General features: G+C 42.8%; 1 protein-coding gene across 1 annotated transcript in view; it reads left to right on the forward strand.

Annotated features, from left to right (window-relative positions):
• DGKD (diacylglycerol kinase delta) overlaps positions 1 to 17,756 on the forward strand; it is a 113,319-nt gene that overhangs the window by 14,772 nt on the left and 80,791 nt on the right. The window contains exons 2-3 of the mRNA XM_080668046.1: positions 11,310 to 11,420; positions 13,036 to 13,116. Of these exons, the coding sequence (XP_080524172.1) occupies positions 11,310 to 11,420; positions 13,036 to 13,116 (192 nt within the window). The remainder of the gene's footprint in view (positions 1 to 11,309; positions 11,421 to 13,035; positions 13,117 to 17,756) is intronic.

Here is a 17,756-nt window from a genome sequence, read left to right on the forward strand (position 1 = left end):
TTCTGATGTTCACAACATTATCCCCATTTTCCCAGGAGAGCCTCCTCAGGCTGGCTCTTTGGTCTTTGAATGTTTGGTCTTTTAATTTTCTCCATGTAGACCAGAGGTGGTGTTGCAGGGCAGAGTGGACAGCTTGTCCCCTATGGGCTGGGGGGAGGTGACAGGTTGGTCCTTTGGTCATCCGGGTGGTGAAGGACACTGCATATATATATATATATATATATATATATATATATATATATGCACATATGACCTTCCATTTTATATAATAATTCACTTCAGATTTCTGTATGTGCTTTATGGTATATCTCCAACCTCCCACCCCCCACTTTTTTGTTCTGATTTATTATCCTTGAATGGTGTTTGCTAATCTGTGGGTTTGAACTTCCATTAGCTGTGTGCTTGGCTATCCCATCTGAGACTGACCACAGTGCTGACCATACTGCTCTGAGCAGGCTTCCCTGCCCCTTTGGTCTGAGTAGTGGGTTGTTTTGGGTCACCTGCCACCTATTTTTGGCTGGCTCTGCATTTCTGCATCCAAAGTGAAGGGTGCCTGTGTTGGTGGTTTTCCTAAACCTAGTTCCTCTGGCCCCACTAGGGTGAGGTACAGCCCAGGCTCCAGGATGAACAGTGATTTGTCCTGTGGCAAGAAGAGGGCCACTCTCTTTCTTTTTTTAAAATTTACAATTTTAACTACCATTGCAAATTTACAGTTCAGGGGCATTAACTACATTAACAAAGTGTGCAGCCATCACTGCTATTTAGTTCCCTACATAGGAACCCCTTCCCCATTAAGCAGTCAGTCCCCATTCCCCGCCTCTATCCCAGGCCACCACCAATCTTTTCTCCATTTCTATGGATTTGTCTGTTCTGGACATTTAATAAAAATGGAGTCATCCAATATGTGTCCTTTTGTGTCTGCATCTTTCCCTTAGCATAGTAGCATGTGTCAGTGCTTCATTCCTTTTTTTTTTTTAAATACATTTTTATTGATTTCAGAAAGGATGAGAAAGGACGGGAGAGATAAAAACATCAATGATGAGAGAGAATCATTGATTGGCTGCCTCCTGCACATTTCTACTGGGATCAAGCCTGCATCTTGGGCATGTGCCCAAACTGGGAATTGAACCAGTGAACGCTTGGTTCATGGTTCAGTGCTCAATCCATTGAGCCACGCTGGTGGGCAGTACTTAATTCCTTTTATGGCCAAATAATATTCCATTTTATGGATAGGCCACATTTTATTTATCTGTTCACCTGTTGATCTATCTTTGAAATGCTTTTACCCTTTGGCTATTGTGAATAGAGCTGCTATGAACAAGTTATTATTTGGATGTTTGCTTTCAGTTCTTTGGGTATATGCCCAGAGAGTGGAATTGCTGAGTAATTCTGTGCTTACTTTATTGAGGAAGCTTCAAACTGTCTTTCACAATAGCTGCACCATTTTACAGCAATGTTAGAGTGTTCAATTTCTCTGCACTTTGCTAACACTTGTCTGTTTTTTGTGTTTTTGAATTATCTCATGGTATTAGTTTTCATTTCCTTAATGACTAATGATGCTGAGCATCTTTTCATGTGCTAGTTGGTCATTTGTATATTGTCTTTGGAGAAATGTCTATCCCAGTACTTTGCCCATATATTTTTATTGATTTCAGAGAGGGAGAGGGAAATAGAAACATCAGTAATGAGAATCACCAATCGGCTGCCTCCTGCACGCCGTCCCACGGAGGATTGAGCATGCAATCCAGACTTATGAACCAGGAACTGAACTGTGATCTCCTGGTTCATAGTTTGACACTCAGCCACTGAGCCACACTGGTCAGACAAGTTTACTGCACCTTTAAATATAAAAAGGTGCAAATCCAGAAACACTCCAGTTTAAGACTCAGTGAGTTAATGACAATAGGGTGACACCTGTTGTGTGCTGGTCCTGCACTGTACACCATGTAGAGTGGTCTGACTTCACTTTCATGACTGCTTGACCATCAATCGCCGTGAGGTAGGTGGCTGAGGCTCTCAGCAACCCCAGGTCACATAACGGGAATGGTGGAGTGTGGTGCTGTTCCTGTGCCTAATGCAGCCATGCAGGTGACTGAGGAAGGCAGTAGGGTGGATAGTACTTGGAGATATTGGGGAAACAGGCATTGTGTCACAGGATACCATTCAGCTGTGTACAAAGCACATGCAGGGGAAGGAAGACAAAGGAAGTGTGCAAACTGATCTCGGGGATTGTGCTGGGTGGTGCAATTTAGATTTCTTTTCTATTTTCCTTCATTTTTTAAAATGAGCATTATTATTTTATACAAAACACAAGCATGGCATGCTACCCTTGAAGTGAAGATTCCTGATGGTAAGAGTGGCATGGTGACATGATGGTTTAGAATTCTGTGCTCTAGAAAGCAGAAGATGGAGAAGAGTCTGCCCTCAGTCTTCTCTCTCGAATGTCCTAAAACACAGTTGGAACAGTTCCAACTGTTGGACCAAACAGATTAAATTTAAGGAACCAGATATACAAAAGGGCATGACTTGTAAAAACAAAGGATTTAAATTTCATAGCATCCTAATAAATGTATTCATTCTGTGGAACATCTTAGCTATGTTTTCCTTTGCCTCAATTTTTATTCCTGTGTTGAAAATAAATCTAAACAGAGTTCAAGGACTTGATATAAATGAGCCTGACACTGAAATGATTAAAAAAAAAATCCTCACCGGGTATATCCTTAGAGAGAGGAAGGGGAGAGGGCATTGATGTGAGAGAGAAACATCCATCAGTTGTCCCCTGTACATGACTGGGGATTGAAACCTGAAACCTAGATATGTGCCCTGACAGGGAATTGAACTGGCAACCTTTTAGCGCAAAGGACAATACTCAACCAACTGAGCCACCTGGCCAGGCAACACTGAAACTATTTGATGTATGGAACATCAGTTCTTAGATATGTTCATAATTATGTCAGGGTACACTTGAATAAATTAAGTAGAAATAGGCAATAGAGAAACAAAATAAAAGAACAATATATTGTTTGGGAAAACAGCTTATTAAATAATTTGTGTGTTCTATAACCCACTTTTTTAATACACTGAAAACACACTGGAAGGATCTTATTTCAGGTTGTAGTGGTGGATGTTAGCAGTGGCTGGACTCTTGAGTGTTCCCAAATAAAGTAATCTCTGTCCAGTATGCACAGTGACCTGGCCTTGGGCTGTTTATAAGGGACTTTATTTCCACCTGATGTTAGAAAACAGCAGGAAACAGTGCCGAGCATGTGCCCAGGGAGGAGGATAGTGATGGTTATGATCTTGCTGTGCATTATTTCTGCAGCGTTTGGCTGGGTATGAGTGTTTCCTGCTCTATACAGCACCCCCTGAGGCGGGAGGGGCAGATTGGGAAACTGGAGTGTAAGAGAGTGGCTGCTTTCAGCTCAAGTAGTTGCAGCTTCAGTCCTTGCATTCCAGCCTTGGTGTGTTTCATTCACTTCTGAGTTACCAGAGCATCCTGTCTGTACCTCTGTAATGGAAATTTCCTAACTTACACAAAAATAGGGAGAGGAGTTGGATTAATCACCCAGTCTAAACAGTCGTCAGTGTGTTGTGTCTTTCTTGTTTCATCTGTCCCCACCTCCCAACCCTACTTTTTTTCTGTTATTTAAAGCAAATTCTTGCCGAAACCGGTTTGGCTCAGTGGATAGAGCGTCGGCCTGCGGACTCAAGGGTCCCGGGTTCGATTCCGGTCAAGGGCATGTACCTTGGTTGCGGGCACATCCTCAGTGGGAGGTGTGCAGGAGGCAGCTGATCGATGTTTCTCTCTCATCGATGTTTCTATCTTTCTATCCCTCTCCTTTCCTCTCTGTAAAATATCAATAAAATATATTAAAAAAAAAATAAAGCAAATTCTTATGGTACTTTTTACTTTGTAAAAATATCTCTTTACCAGCATGCAATTTCCTTAAAGGTCAAGGGTCCCTGTCTCTTTCATCATCATATTCCCAGCAGTGCTAGCACTTAAGTGTTCAATAAATATTTGTTGAAACAAAGAGTGCATTTCATTCCACCATCCATAAGGAGGCGGAGTTTCCTGTGTAGGCTCAAGGATTCCAGTGATCAGAGTGGCCACTGATGGTGATCCAACTGAGCTAGCTCACTCTACCCACCTTTATGAGACAGGAATGCATTTAGCAGATCGATGACACCAGTAGGACCCAGATTGTTTCTGCCTTACTACCAGCATTAGACTTTTGCTTGCCACCTCATGATCTCAACATGGCTGCTACAGCTCTATACACAGTGACTACATTCAAGGCACGAAAGAAGGGGGAGTTGAAGCCACGTGTGATCCCAAATATTAGTGAAGCAACTCTCCTTTGCAGGATTTCTGTGTAGGTCTATTTGACCAAGACTGAGTCATGTGGCCAGAACTGAGGAAGTGGGATCAGGACTGTGATGATTGACAACATTTGGTATAACCAGTCCACTTAGAATTGAGACTGTTAGCAAAGTGGGGAGGAGACAGTAAAAGAAGTGCCCTCAGATGTAGGGAAAGAGGCTGTGGACTCTAAATGAAGGGCAGATGTGAGAGCAGCCCTTTTGGGCATTTGGGGATTACATTTCGGGCCACTTTTAGGCTCTTCTGCTTGTCCTTCGTTATATAGTGGGGACAGGAATGAGACCTTTCCCTTCCTCACAGTGGAACCTCTAATGACATAGGGGCTTTGGGATATGGTAGCTCTAATCTTGGTGGCACTGCATTGGAGGCAAACCAGTGGGAAAAGGGAAATTATGATCTCTTGATTAGTAAGAAAAGAAAGGCAGTCCTTTTTTGGGGTTTTGTTTTAATTTTTATTTATTGATTTGAGAGAGAGAAACAAACATCGATTTGTTGTTTCACCCATTCATGCATTCACTAGATGATCCCCTTTTGTGCCCCGACTGGGCATCAAACCCATCCGGATGACGTTTCAATTAACTGAGCTACCTGGCCAGGGCAAGGCAGTCCTTTTTCTATGAGTTACTATTTTGGGTCTTTAAGAAAAACCTAATGTGGGGTGCTTTTGAATCAGATTGGCAGCATCCGATGTAGAACCTGGCTCTGCAAAGTTGAGAGGAATTCTCCAGCAGAGCAGTTACCCAGGTGTCTCTCTTGCTGGTTGTTGGTGCCATGCAGACACAAATGTGTGCAGCATTTGCTCCTGATAGGCTGTGATAAGACCAGATGGTAGGTAGGTAGGTTGTCAATAAGTTGCAGATAGTTCGGAATCAGGATGAACTACTGGGTGGTGGTTTGAATAGGTTAAGGAATTTACCTTGCCTAATTGAATTAGATTTATCAGTAGACTTTTATGCTGGTTTCATTTTGCCAACAAATATTTTTGGACTGGTTGTGCAGGTCTTCCATTTACTGTCCGTGTGGCCTTGCATGAGTTAATTCTTCTGTTTCCTAATATGTAAAATGAGAACAAATCTCCAGAGCTGTTATGAGGATTAAAAGGTAAAAATGGCTCATCTGTATGTAGTAAATGTGCTGAGTACTTAATGTTTAAAATAATCTGTAATTCTTTGAATATGTTGTACATGCTTTATTCTTTTTGAACAGGTTATTTTTTGATTGTTTCCTGTTTATGAATTATGGTGTTCATAAACTATAAACCATAGAAGAAGGTTCGAAATAAGAGTAAGGAGGCCTGACATTTCTTTTGTGGTCTGTTATGAGCTGTTTAACCTTGAACATATTACTCAGTATCTTGGTAACCAGTTTTCTTATTTGTGAATTGGAATATTAGTGTCTGTTTTGTAGACCATAAGTGTTCTATTAAGAAGGCAAATAGATATGAAGATGCTCATGAAAAGTGCTCTGCACATTTAAGGTAATAAGTTTTTCTAGCTTCTTTCCATTGAAACATTTTAATAGTCCTTTTGTATATTAATGTTTTATGCTAACATTCCTACTTTTTTTGGACTTGGTGAATTTGGATGATATTGTCTAATATAGTTAGGTCCATGCCATTTTTTTGTTGGAGGACTAAAAAAGTTTAAGGACAAGTAGATGACTGAAGTGAACATTTACTTAAATTTTCACTCCTTTTATTTTATCCCCATTCCCCCTTCTATTACCTGGCCTGCCTGCAGCCTCTGTCTCCTCCTTCAAGTAGGTAGTGGTCAGGAAAATGTGGAAATTCTCACACTTGCATGCATGAGACACTGATAGCACTAGCAAAGCTCTGCCTGGAGTTGTACTTCTATCCTTTTATTGATTAACTTTGTTTTTCCTTTTTTTTTTTTTAAACAACAGTCAACATAAAGTTAAATTGTGATGTATATAAATAAGCTGTACACACATGCACCCATACACACAAGAGCACTAGGATGTCATCCTCAGGGCTCCTTTTTGTCAGGCCTGTGATTCGACATCTTTTAGTCACCATTCTGCTGACTCCAGGTCATGCCTTCTGCCAGTTTTCCTTGTAATAGTTTCTTTTTCTTTGTTACTGTTGTTTTCGCAGAGGTTCTTAGAATATTCTGGATGCTGGCTCTCATGTATCTTCTCCCAGAAAATGGCTTCTCTTTTCTCTTTTTTTGATAAGTTTCTGATGAGCAGAATTTCTCATTTGGAATATAGTTGGCTTTAGTAGTCTTATAGTATAGTACTTTTAAAAATCCTGTTTAAGAAGCTTTTTCTAGTCCCAAAGTCATAAAGAAATTCTCCGATATCATTTGCTAAAACTTTTAAGGTTTTGCCTTTTGCATTGGATCTGTAGTCTGTCTGGAAGTGACTTTTGTCTATGGTGTGTGAGGGAAGGGACCATTGTGTTTTGTCCTTCAACAGCCCATGTTTCAGCCCCATTCAGTGACTTGTCTCTTTGCTCCTCTAACCTGTCATGCTGCTGCTGTCACACTTATCTGTTTCAGATCTATTTCTGGGCTACCTTCTAGTAATTTGCTTCTAGTAATTTGCTCCAAGGAATAGTCCAAGACAGTGTATGCATTTCGTTATAACAGTATTCTTTGAAGCATTGTTGATGGTGCTGAGCGGGAAGTATTCTAAATGTTCTAGCAGTGCAGTGAGACACATCTGCACAGTGAAATATGTATTCTGTAGCTGTTAAAATATGTTTACTAATATGAAAGAGAGCTGACATTATAGCATGACAGAAAAAATAGGAAGTTCAAGTACGGTATGTACAGTCTGATTCCATGCTTATAAATAGTTAACGTGCATGTTAATAAAACAACCCTTTCAGTGCACTTTGATCTGGCTTCCCCCTGGCAGGTCCTCCTCTGACTTCTCCCACTGCCACTCTATTTGACATTTGCGAGGTCTTCCCAGTGCTTTCTAATCTGCTCCCTGGTTTTCTGCTCACTCTTCTCATCGTCAGTTTTGGATTCCCGCCTCCTCTCTGCACCAATGTTGGTGTCCTGGGATTCCTCTCATTCCATTCCTTATCCATAAGGGACTGCCTCAAGGCTTCTCTCCATTAAACTTTCTCTTATACCCCCCACCATATATCTGCAGCTGGCTCTTCACTCAGCTGGCCCAGCATTCTCAAGGCCCTTAGACTAGGATGTTCAGAAGGAAGCCCACATCCTCCCCATGAGGACCCTCGGAGTCATCCTGGTTTTCTGTCCTGCCTCCTTGACTCTGTCTGTGGTGGGCCTTCTTCCCTAACGTGCATGCCTGTGTCATGTCTCTTCCTCCCAGACGCTCGTTGCTGGCTGCTCTTTTACAAGAGTTTCTGGAGTATTCTTCCTGCCTCTAGGTTTTATACCTTCCCTCTTTGCTTCACACTGTGGCCAGAATCATCATTCAAAAGTGTATATATGCCAGGGAGACACCACCCTTTGACCTGTGGCTCACAGGCCTGGCTGTCAGTGATCTAGGCCTGTTCCTCACCTTCCTGGCCCTGGCCCCTACCTTTCTGACCCTCTCAAGCTCTGTGCAGCCAGTGCTGGGACTGTGGTGGGAGTGAAGGACTGATGAGGGAGGGGCCACTTCCTTACCAGAGAGGGGCATCCTCACCCTGTGACTGGGCACATGCGGTCCCTAGGAGACAGAGGAAGTCTGGGGGGCAGGTGGGTTTGATCAGGGCTCACCGGGTCTGTTTTCACATTTCTCTGCTTCCTGGTTGAAGCCTCTTTTAAGGACATTTCCAGAGCTGCCTTCCTCAATTCTTTCTTTGTTTCTGAGCTTCCCCTGCAGCAGGTGACTAGGCAGTCTCGCCTGTGGCCAGGCACATGTCTGTCTGGGCAGTGGGTGGCTTAGGCTCAGGCTGAGTGCTCTGCTGGGTTTCACCTCTGGCGTCCAGCTGGGGATTTGCTTCCTCTCTATCTGGAGGTGGGCCAGTGCTCACATTCTCACTTGCTACTCCATCTGATTTTCAGTGCCCGTGTGTGTACTTTCTCGTCTCTGGTGGTAACGAAAGTGTCCTGTATTGCTTGTAGGACAGAGTCGGCCCTCTTGTTTGTGCAAAGAACGTGACAGGATGATTCTGAGAGTTTGGCTGCCCAACATGCCCTGAGCCAGCTGCACTTGAGATCTGGGTGTTTGACTCAGGCTCTTTGCTCTCTGGGGTGTAAGGAGGAGCCCTGCCAGCCCCACAGTTTCCTGTGGGTGCTCGTTACAGGCTGCCTGATGCAAAACATTGCAGATTATTCAGAGGTGTTATTTTCTTGACCACTTTGGTTCATTGCTTTTGACCGAGTGTTTAAAAATACCCTGCAACACATCTATAGTATTCACAAGCAGTGAATCAGGAGAAGAAATGTAGTTTCTGAGAAAGCTTCAAAGAAATACCGACTTTATCTCTTCCCCAGCCTTTTCCGCTGAAACCCACCAGTCTTTTTCTGAGCATTCTTGTTCTATAAATAGAACAGCAGCTCTCTTTGGGTAGCCCACGATCAGTTCTCATTCGCTCTCTGAAAGATGTGTGTGTGTTGGATTGTGTTTTAATTTTGCTTTTCTTATGTGTGATATGTGTAGCAGGAGATGCAAGAAAAAAATACTCGAGTGTTTATCCTTTAAAAATAATTCAACTTTTCTGGGTCTGTGCTTTTTTTTTTTTTTTTTTTAATTTGCATTTAAGAAAGAGATGGAAAAGATTCCTTTCCCTGCAGAGGTAAGAAAAACTCGTGGGTGAGGAGAGGTGCTTGCATCTGTGAGCAAGTCCTGTGGGGTCAAGAGGAAAGGCTCTCCTGCTGTGGGATGCAGGCGTCTGAGGTTCTGTGCTACTTACTGTACACACTAGCTGGTCTGTGTCTTCGAAGAGCACATTGAAATGAGCATCACCATGTAAAGAAGGGGTCTGCAAACAAGGCCAGGAAACAGTCTGGGATTGGAGGTTGGGCTGTCTCTCGGTCTGGATTCTGTCTGGTTCTAGTTTAGCATATGTTCCCGCACTTCCAAAAAGCCAGGCCTTTGTTCAGTTAAGGATGGAGGTTTCAGACTCTGACTGTAGTTGGTGTGTCTCTCCTCTTGACCACTGGGTGATGTTGTGTTCCTGTCTTCTGGTGCAATTACCTAGGAGAGCAGGTGGGTGACCTTCCTACAAGTAAAGATGCAGGTAGGTATACATAACAGAGTGCGTAGGTAGATTCCTCAGTAGATTTTCTCCTGGGTTGGTTCTCTTGGGAGTTGAGAGCAGCTTCCATCATACCTGGCCTGTGGTTGTGAGCCGGCATGTGCCCAGGAAGCTCACAGAAGGGACATCCTGTAGCGGGGTAGGAGACGAGCATGCTGTCTGCATTCCTAGGACACCCTGGACTGCTGTGCTGCTTAGGTGGGGGTTCTGCTGCACAGCCAGGTATGTGTGGTGTGTGTGGGACAGGGGCTTTCTTCAGTGTCATCCTCTGGGGGCAGGTAACACTGCATCCTGAGTTCTCCCTCCCTGGTTAGGAGTAGGCTGATGGAAGGACCAGACGACCAGTGCTCTGCTCTTGCCTTCTGATGTATTTGGGTGACGGGACGTTTCTGTGTCTGGTTTCTTCTTATGTCATCCATCTGAGGTGGCCCCAGATACCCAGATGCTTCTTACAGATACTTTTTAAAAAGTTACTTAAAGTTACTATGGGATTAGGTGATTAAACAAAAGCTTATTTGAACCAATATTCTTGTCCTTTAACAGAATTTTTGTACATTCTGTCTCCATTCTGTGATGAGACTATGTAGAATTGACATTTCTGTTAGGTGGGATAAACCATACCCTGCAGATGCTGAGAGGCAGGCTCTTGTTCATGCATCTTGTTTATTAGTTTTGACTTGGGTTAGTGGCTCCTAGTGGTTCCATGTGTCAATGACCGGGTACTCTGGAGCATTTAACTTCTAAGTGATCCGCTGGGCTCTCTCAGCCCACTAGGTGTCCAGCCCATGGGATGCGATGTGAGGGGAACAGATCCAGGATAAGCCATGCCCGATCTTAGCTTTCACTGAGACGAGGTGAGTAGACTGCTGTCTGCCTCTTGATTCTCTTTAAAAAAAAAATATATATATTTTATTGATTTTCCACAGAGAGGAAGGGAGAGGGACAGAGAGTTAGAAACATCGATGAGAGAGAAACATCGATCAGCTGCCTCCTGCACACCCCCCACTGGGGATGTGCCCGCAACCAAGGTACATGCCCTTGACCAGAATCAAACCCGGGACCCTTCAGTCTGCAGGCCGACGCCCTATCCACTGAGCCAAACCAGTTTCGGCTGCCTCTTGATTCTCTTAACAGAACTCCTGTTTTGTTGTGGTCTCCTCAGATTTACAGTATGAGATAAATTTTAATGACTTTGTCTATCCACTTATCTCTCACAGTGTGGGAAGAGGCATGTACCTGATCTGTGAATATGGGTGAAGGCTGAATGGGGTGCAGGTCTGGAGCCGCACTGAACCCCACAGCAACTTACGTCGACAGTTTTGGCAACAGGATCCTGAGAAATGGCAGGAGGCCAAAGAGCATGGAGATGAGGCCAAGAATAACTAAAAAAATACCAAATGCTAAGTTGGAGAATGCACTGGCCCAGGCTGCTTGCTGTGGTCCTTCTAACCTTCTGCCATTTTTGCTGCTCCCCAGGCATATCCAGGGCACACCTTGGGCCTCTGAAACCCCCACCGCTCAGGCATGCCATCGCCCCACAGAGAATTGTGTTAGCCCTCCCCCAGCAGTGCGCTCGGCCTGTCCATAGGTCAAGGTCTGGGGAGAGTGTGAGAAATATTTCTGTTAGGCTGTCAGCAGTTAGAGACGCGCATGTACCAGACCGTCAGTGTGCAGTTTGGGTGGATGAGTGCAGTGGTGCTGTGAAAACGTGTGCTCATGAGTTCGTTTCTGTGCTTTCAGACCGTCATCAAAGAGGGGATGCTGACCAAACAGAACAATTCATTCCAACGATCCAAAAGGAGATACTTCAAGCTGCGAGGTCGAACACTGTACTATGCAAAGACTGCAAAGGTAAGGAGAAGTACTGGAAACTTCATGGGAGGAAATATCCGGGGACCTGCAGGGTGCTGGGTCTTCATCTGGGAAGAAATCTTTTATTTTTAGTGCTGTTTTTTGTAGAGAAAATACTCCAGGGTGCTAGATTTTATTTGTTTCCATGGAGATCTAGGTGCTTATAAACATTGATTTTTATTTATTTATTTTATGTTGTGTGTCAATGGGGAAAGAGAAATGTCACAGAAATAACCATATTACAGCTGAATATCTTTCCTGCAGAGAGATTAGGAGTCACAGACTTATATATCTCTTATGGATTAGAGTGTATTTTTAAAAAATACTTTATTGAGGTATAATTGCCATACAAAAAGCCATAGATATTTTTTAATGTACATTTTGAGGAGTTTGGAGATAAGTATATACCTGTGAAACTAACACAAAGTATTTTTGAAATGTACCGGGCTTCTTGGTGTGTGAACAGCAGTTCCTTATCCCTGGGCTCTCTAGCCAGGATACTTCCTGCTGGGTGCCATCTTGCACGTAAGACTGAAAGCTGGAATCACCGGGCAGATGCTGAGAAAGAGGAGACACTGAGAGTCACTAAGTTACCGCCATGTTTAAACAAATGTGGTCTTACACTTTTAAGATATTTGTGTGTTTATAAAACTAATTTTTGGTATTCTGAACACTAGTATTTTTGTATCATGTTGCTGTCAATACTGATATTTTGGTGTTAAGAAAAATCTGGAATCTGAACCATTTGCATTTTAACATGTATCCTTAAAGAGTTAGTACATTCAAATTTGAAACTGAACAGAGCACCTTGTTTATAAAGGGTTCTGACCATGTCGCTCATTTAAAAAAACCTTATAGTTATTTTGGTTCTATGGGCGTTATGGGTTGGGGAGAGGTTATTTAAAAGGCCAAGCCTCTTTTCTGAGTTATTATTTCCTCCAGGGGTTTCCTATGGAGTCCTCGTAGAGAGGCCAGTAAGGTTAACAGGAGGTGGGGACTGTGATGGTAGGTTTGGGGGTAGAGGAGAGGAAAATGGGGCCTGTTCCCAGGCCTAGATTCCATCCCTTCTTCTGGAGCCTGTCTCTCTCCAGGACTAGATAACTTTCCACTTTGCTTCCTCATTTTCTTTCACAGCCCAAAATCTTCTCTTTGGGCCAATCTCTCTTCCACTAGAATAATTTATTTTAGTGGGACCTTTCTTCCAAATGTGCTTACTGGAGAAGCTAGAGCCAGAAGGACAGAGGATCCTCAGTCCAGACCCCTGCTGTCTCAGGTAGATCCTGTCTGAGTACATATTTCCCATTTAAAATGAAATGCTGATATTACAGAAAATAAATACAGAATTACATTATTATCATTATTTTTCCTACTAATGCAATCACTAGTGAACTCCCTGTTTAAAAAAAAAAATCATGGAGCCATGCCTGTGGCTAGATGGGGGATGTTATCAGTGCTTAGTTAGGCAACAAGCCTCCAATTTCAGGGTCCTTGGCATCTATGGATGCTTGACTGGGATTGAGGAGAGTGGTGGGCAGCATTGGGCCAGGGCTTAGGAACGTGCCCACCTCAGAGGTGCCTTAGCTTCATGCTGACTGTGGTCCCTGTGTCTCTCCAGTCGATCATTTTTGATGAAGTAGACCTGACAGATGCCAGCGTGGCTGAATCCAGCACCAAAAATGTCAACAACAGTTTTACGGTAAGACTCTGGACATACATCTTTCCTGATTCTTCACCATATCTGGTTTTCCTTTTTAATTTGAACAAATGTGTGAGCAGTTCAGACTTTTTCATCCTTTTCACTCTGATGGGAACGATTCCTGGTAAATATTGAATATAAGGCTTAAAATAATACTGTGGTTGGTGAATAACTGAGAATTTGGCACTTGTAAGCACAAAAGAATAAGAGCTTGGTCCAAATGAAAATTTTTAAAATGTTGTAGTTTACATTTCTCTAACAGTTTTACATAGAAGTTTGTTTTTCATGATTATTGTAGAAAATTTGGAAAATACAGGCAAGTATGTTGAAGCAATGAAAAAATAGCCATAATTAGGCCACCTCAAAACAGAATGTTGATATTTTGGTTTATTTTTCTTTTTTTAGTTTTAAACTGCCCCCCTCCCTCCCATTTATAAAAGTTTTGTGCTTTCTGCAAAAGTTCTAAGTGCATAAAATCATATGACCTACCCCCTCAGACAAAGGTAGCAACTGTGCACTCTGGAGTGTTTATCTTTATTTCTAAACTAGAGGCCCGATGCATGAAATTTGTGCAAGAATAGGCCTTTGCAGCCCCAGCTGCCCTGCGGCCCCACCCCCTGCTCACTGGTTGTTCTGGAAGGTTGTTCCGCCATCTGGTCTAATTAGCATATTAGCTCTTTATTATATAGGACAGTGGTCGGCAAACTGCGGCTCGCGAGCCACATGCGTCTCGCGAGCCGCGGTTTGCCGCTTTGTTGACTAATGAGTTTGCCGACCACTGACCTAGACTCTCGATTCCAATAATTACAGGCTGTTGTTGTTCCTTGTGGTTAAGCCCCTATCCCAGTGGTCGGCAAACTCATTAGTCAACAGAGCGGCAAACCACGGCTCGTGAGACGCAGTTTGCTGACCACTGATATAGGATATCTGTGTCTTCACCCACATCCACCATGAGATCATAGTGATCCTTTTGTATTTACATTTTTTTCTCTTTGCAATTTATGGTGATTATTTCTCTGTGTTAATTGATCTGAATGTTCATCATATATATTTTTTTAATTTAATAAATCTTTAATGTTCAGATTATTACAATTGCTCCTCTTTTTTTCCCCCCTAGCTCCCCTCCACCCGGTTCCCACCCCACCCTCTGCCCTTACCTCCCCCTCACTGTCCTCATCCATAGGTGTACGACCTTTGTCCAGTCTCTTCCCGCACCCCCCACACCCCTTTCCCCCTGAGAATTGTCAGTCCACTCCCTTTCTATGCCCCTGATTCTATTATATTCACCAGTTTATTCTGTTCATCAGATTTTTTATTCACTTGATTTTTAGATTCACTTGTTCATAGATATGTATTTGTTGTTCATAATTTTTATCTTTACCTTTTTCTTCTTCTTCCTCTTCTTAAAGAGTACCTTTCAGCATTTCATATAATACTGGTTTGGTGGTGATGAACTCCTTTAGCTTTGTCTTATCTGTGAAGCTCTTTATCTGACCTTCAATTTTGAATGATAGCTTTGCTGGGTAAAGTAATCTTGGTTGTAGGTTCTTGCTATTCATCACTTTGAATATTTCTTGCCACTCCCTTCTGGCCTGCATAGTTTCTGTTGAGAAATCAGCTGACAGTCATATGGATGCTCCCTTGTAGGTAATTAACTGTTTTTCTCTTGCTGCTTTTAATATTCTCTCTTTGTCTTTTGCTCTTGGCATTTTAATTATGATGTGTTTTGGTGTGGTCCTCTTTGGATTCCTTTTGTTTGGGGTTCTCTGTGCTTCCTGGACTTGTAAGTCTATTTCTTTCACCAGGTAGGGGAAGTTTTCAGTCATTATTTCTTCAAATAGGTTTTCATTATCTTGCTCTCTCTCTTCTGGCACCCCCATAATTCTGATGTTGGTACACTTGAAGTTGTCCCAGAGGCTCCTTACACTATCTTCAAAGTTTTGGATTCTTTTTTCTTTTTGCTTTTCCGGCTGAGTCTTTTTTGTTTCTTTGTATTTCAAATCTTTGACTTGATTCTTGCGTTCCTCTAGTCTGCTGTTGGATCTCTGTATAATATTTTTTATTTTAGTCAGTGTATGTTTAATTTCTAGTTGGTCCTTTTTCATATCCTTGAGGGTCTCCCTAATTTATCGGCCTTTTCTAGGAAATTCTTGAAAAACCTTATAACCGTGGTTTTGAACTCTATATCCAGTCGTTTGCTTTCCTCCATTTCTTTCGTTTGTGATCTGTTTCTTTGTCTCCGCATTTTCGTTGCTTTCCTGAGTTGGTAGAGTAGCTTTGTGTGCTAGGTGTCCTATATGGCCCAGTGGCTCAGCCTCCCCAGTTACCTGAGGTGGACACTCTTGGTGTACCCCTTTGTGGACTGTGTGTACAGCCTTGTTGTAGTTAAGTCTTGATTGTTGTTGGTATCACTGGGAGGAATTGACCTCCAGGCCAATTGGCTGTGAGGATCAGCTGTGTCTACGCTGGGAGAAGTTCAGTGCTGGAGACAGCCTTATAGGATCAGACTTGCAAAATTGCAAAAGCCTCTGTGCTCAGCTTGGATGGGGTGGAGTCTCAGGGCTGAACAGACAGCCTTGGCTTCCCATCATCCCTGCCCTGTGAGGCCCCTAGGTCTCAGTGTCCCTCGGTAATCGCTGCAAGCACCTCTGAGAGAAAGCCGCCCTTGAGTTTTGCCTGCTGCTAGACAGTCCAATTTCTTCCCCAATGAATCTGGACTCTTAGATTCTCGCCCGGAACTGGAGTTCAGCACAGTTGGGAGCTTCCATCTTCCCCCCTGACCCCTGCTAGAGAAAGCCAGCGGCACACTCAGCAGTCGGTCCTCTCTGCACGTATTTGCGCGCACGCCTCCAGACCTCTGCCTTTCGTGGCTCCCCTGAGTTTTTGTGTGCTCCCCTCTTTTCCCGACAGTCCAGACTCCCCGCGTATGAGTCTGGGACCCCAGGGTCTCGCCCGGAACTGGGGTTCAGTGCAGTCGGAACTGGGGTTCAGTGCAGTCGGGAGCTTCTGTCTCTCTCCCACTAGAGAAAGCTAGCCAGGCACTCAGGCGCCCGTCCTCTCGGCGTGCATGTCTCCGTACCTCAGCCTTTTGCAGCTCCTCTGAGCCTCCGTGTGCCCCTCTCTTTCTTTCTAGTTGTAGAATTTCCACTCAGCCAGCTTTTCTGTGGTTCTGGATGATGTCCGTTCTGTCTTTTAGCTGTAGTTTTGAAATTGTTGTGCAAGGCAGCAGTTTAGGTGTTCATCTCTGCTGCCATCTTGGTTTCTCCTGGCCTGTTCATCATATTTTTTAATGGCTACATAGCATTTCTTGTATGACTTTCCAATTTTGGCTTCAGGAGTTGACTTTAGAACCTATAAGTTATGACTTCAATATTAGGAATGGAGTATTTAAAAATAGTTTTCTTAGTATTATTAAGCTATCTCATTTAGGCATAAAGTATACTTCCTATTTTCTTTTTTTTTTTTTTAAATATATTTTATTGATTTTTTTACAGAGAGGAAGGGAGAGGGATAGAGAGTTAGAAACATCGATGAGATAGAAACATCGATCAGCTGCCTCCTGCACACCTCCCACTGGGGATGTGCCCGCAACCAAGTTACATGCCCTTGACCGGAATCGAACCTGGGACCCTTGAGTCTGCAGGCCGACGCTCTATCCACTGAGCCAAACTGGTTAGGGCCTTCCTATTTTCTTTTCAATTCTTTAATAACAGTCAAGGTGGGTAATTTTTGTCATTTTTACGATCTGATATTTTGGGTTAGTGTTAGTTTTAGATACTTCCAGGTTTTGTTTTTATCTTATTTAATTATTGATTTGATTGATTGTTGATGTTGCTGATACAAATGGGATTTGCCTCTCTCCATTTAAATTTCTACTTTGTGATGATGTAACTAACTGTTCTTGGTTTTGCTTCATGGCTTATCAAATTAGCCTTTCCTGATGGTTTCTCTTATCTTATGCTTTATTTCACTTGGAATATTTTTAGCCTTTTCTCCATGAATTTCATGGCTTAGTTAGTGGCTGGGAGAGACATCTAAAACAATGTAAATGGTTATTCTTTGATATGTGGCTTTAGAGTTTTTAATTTAATAAGAATAGGTGTTCTCATTGGAGTGTTTTGAGCATTAATTTAGGTGACCAATTTGGTTTTAGTATTTGTACATTTCCTAACAATAAATATTTCTTGGTAATGTTGAACCTTACAACCAAATTTTGGATTTAGAATTTTCTGTCCATGTGTGTGCTTTTCTTTGGTAGCCTTTGTTGTGTTTTGGGAAGGTAGCCTTTGTTGTGTTTTGATTTCAGATTTAAAATAACTGCATAAAATTCATTTAGTAACTTTTTTTGATTTTATGTATTCTGGAACACTTAAAAAAATCTTTATTGTTGAAAGTATTACAGATACCCCCATCCCCTCCTCTCCCCCATTGCCCCCTTCCAACTGGTTTCCGTCCTGCCCCAGGCCTTCACCACCCTGTTGTCTGTGTCCATAGATAATGCATATATGCATATAAGTTCTTTGGGTAATCTCTTCCCCCCTCATCCACTCCCTCCTTCCCTCAGAGATTTGTCATTCTGTTCCATGTTTCCATGCCTTTTTTTCTATTTTATTCATCAGTTAATTTTGTTCATTAGATTC

Source organism: Plecotus auritus, assembly GCF_963455305.1.
Source record: "Plecotus auritus genome assembly, chromosome: 5".
Lineage (NCBI taxonomy): Eukaryota > Metazoa > Chordata > Mammalia > Chiroptera > Vespertilionidae > Plecotus > Plecotus auritus.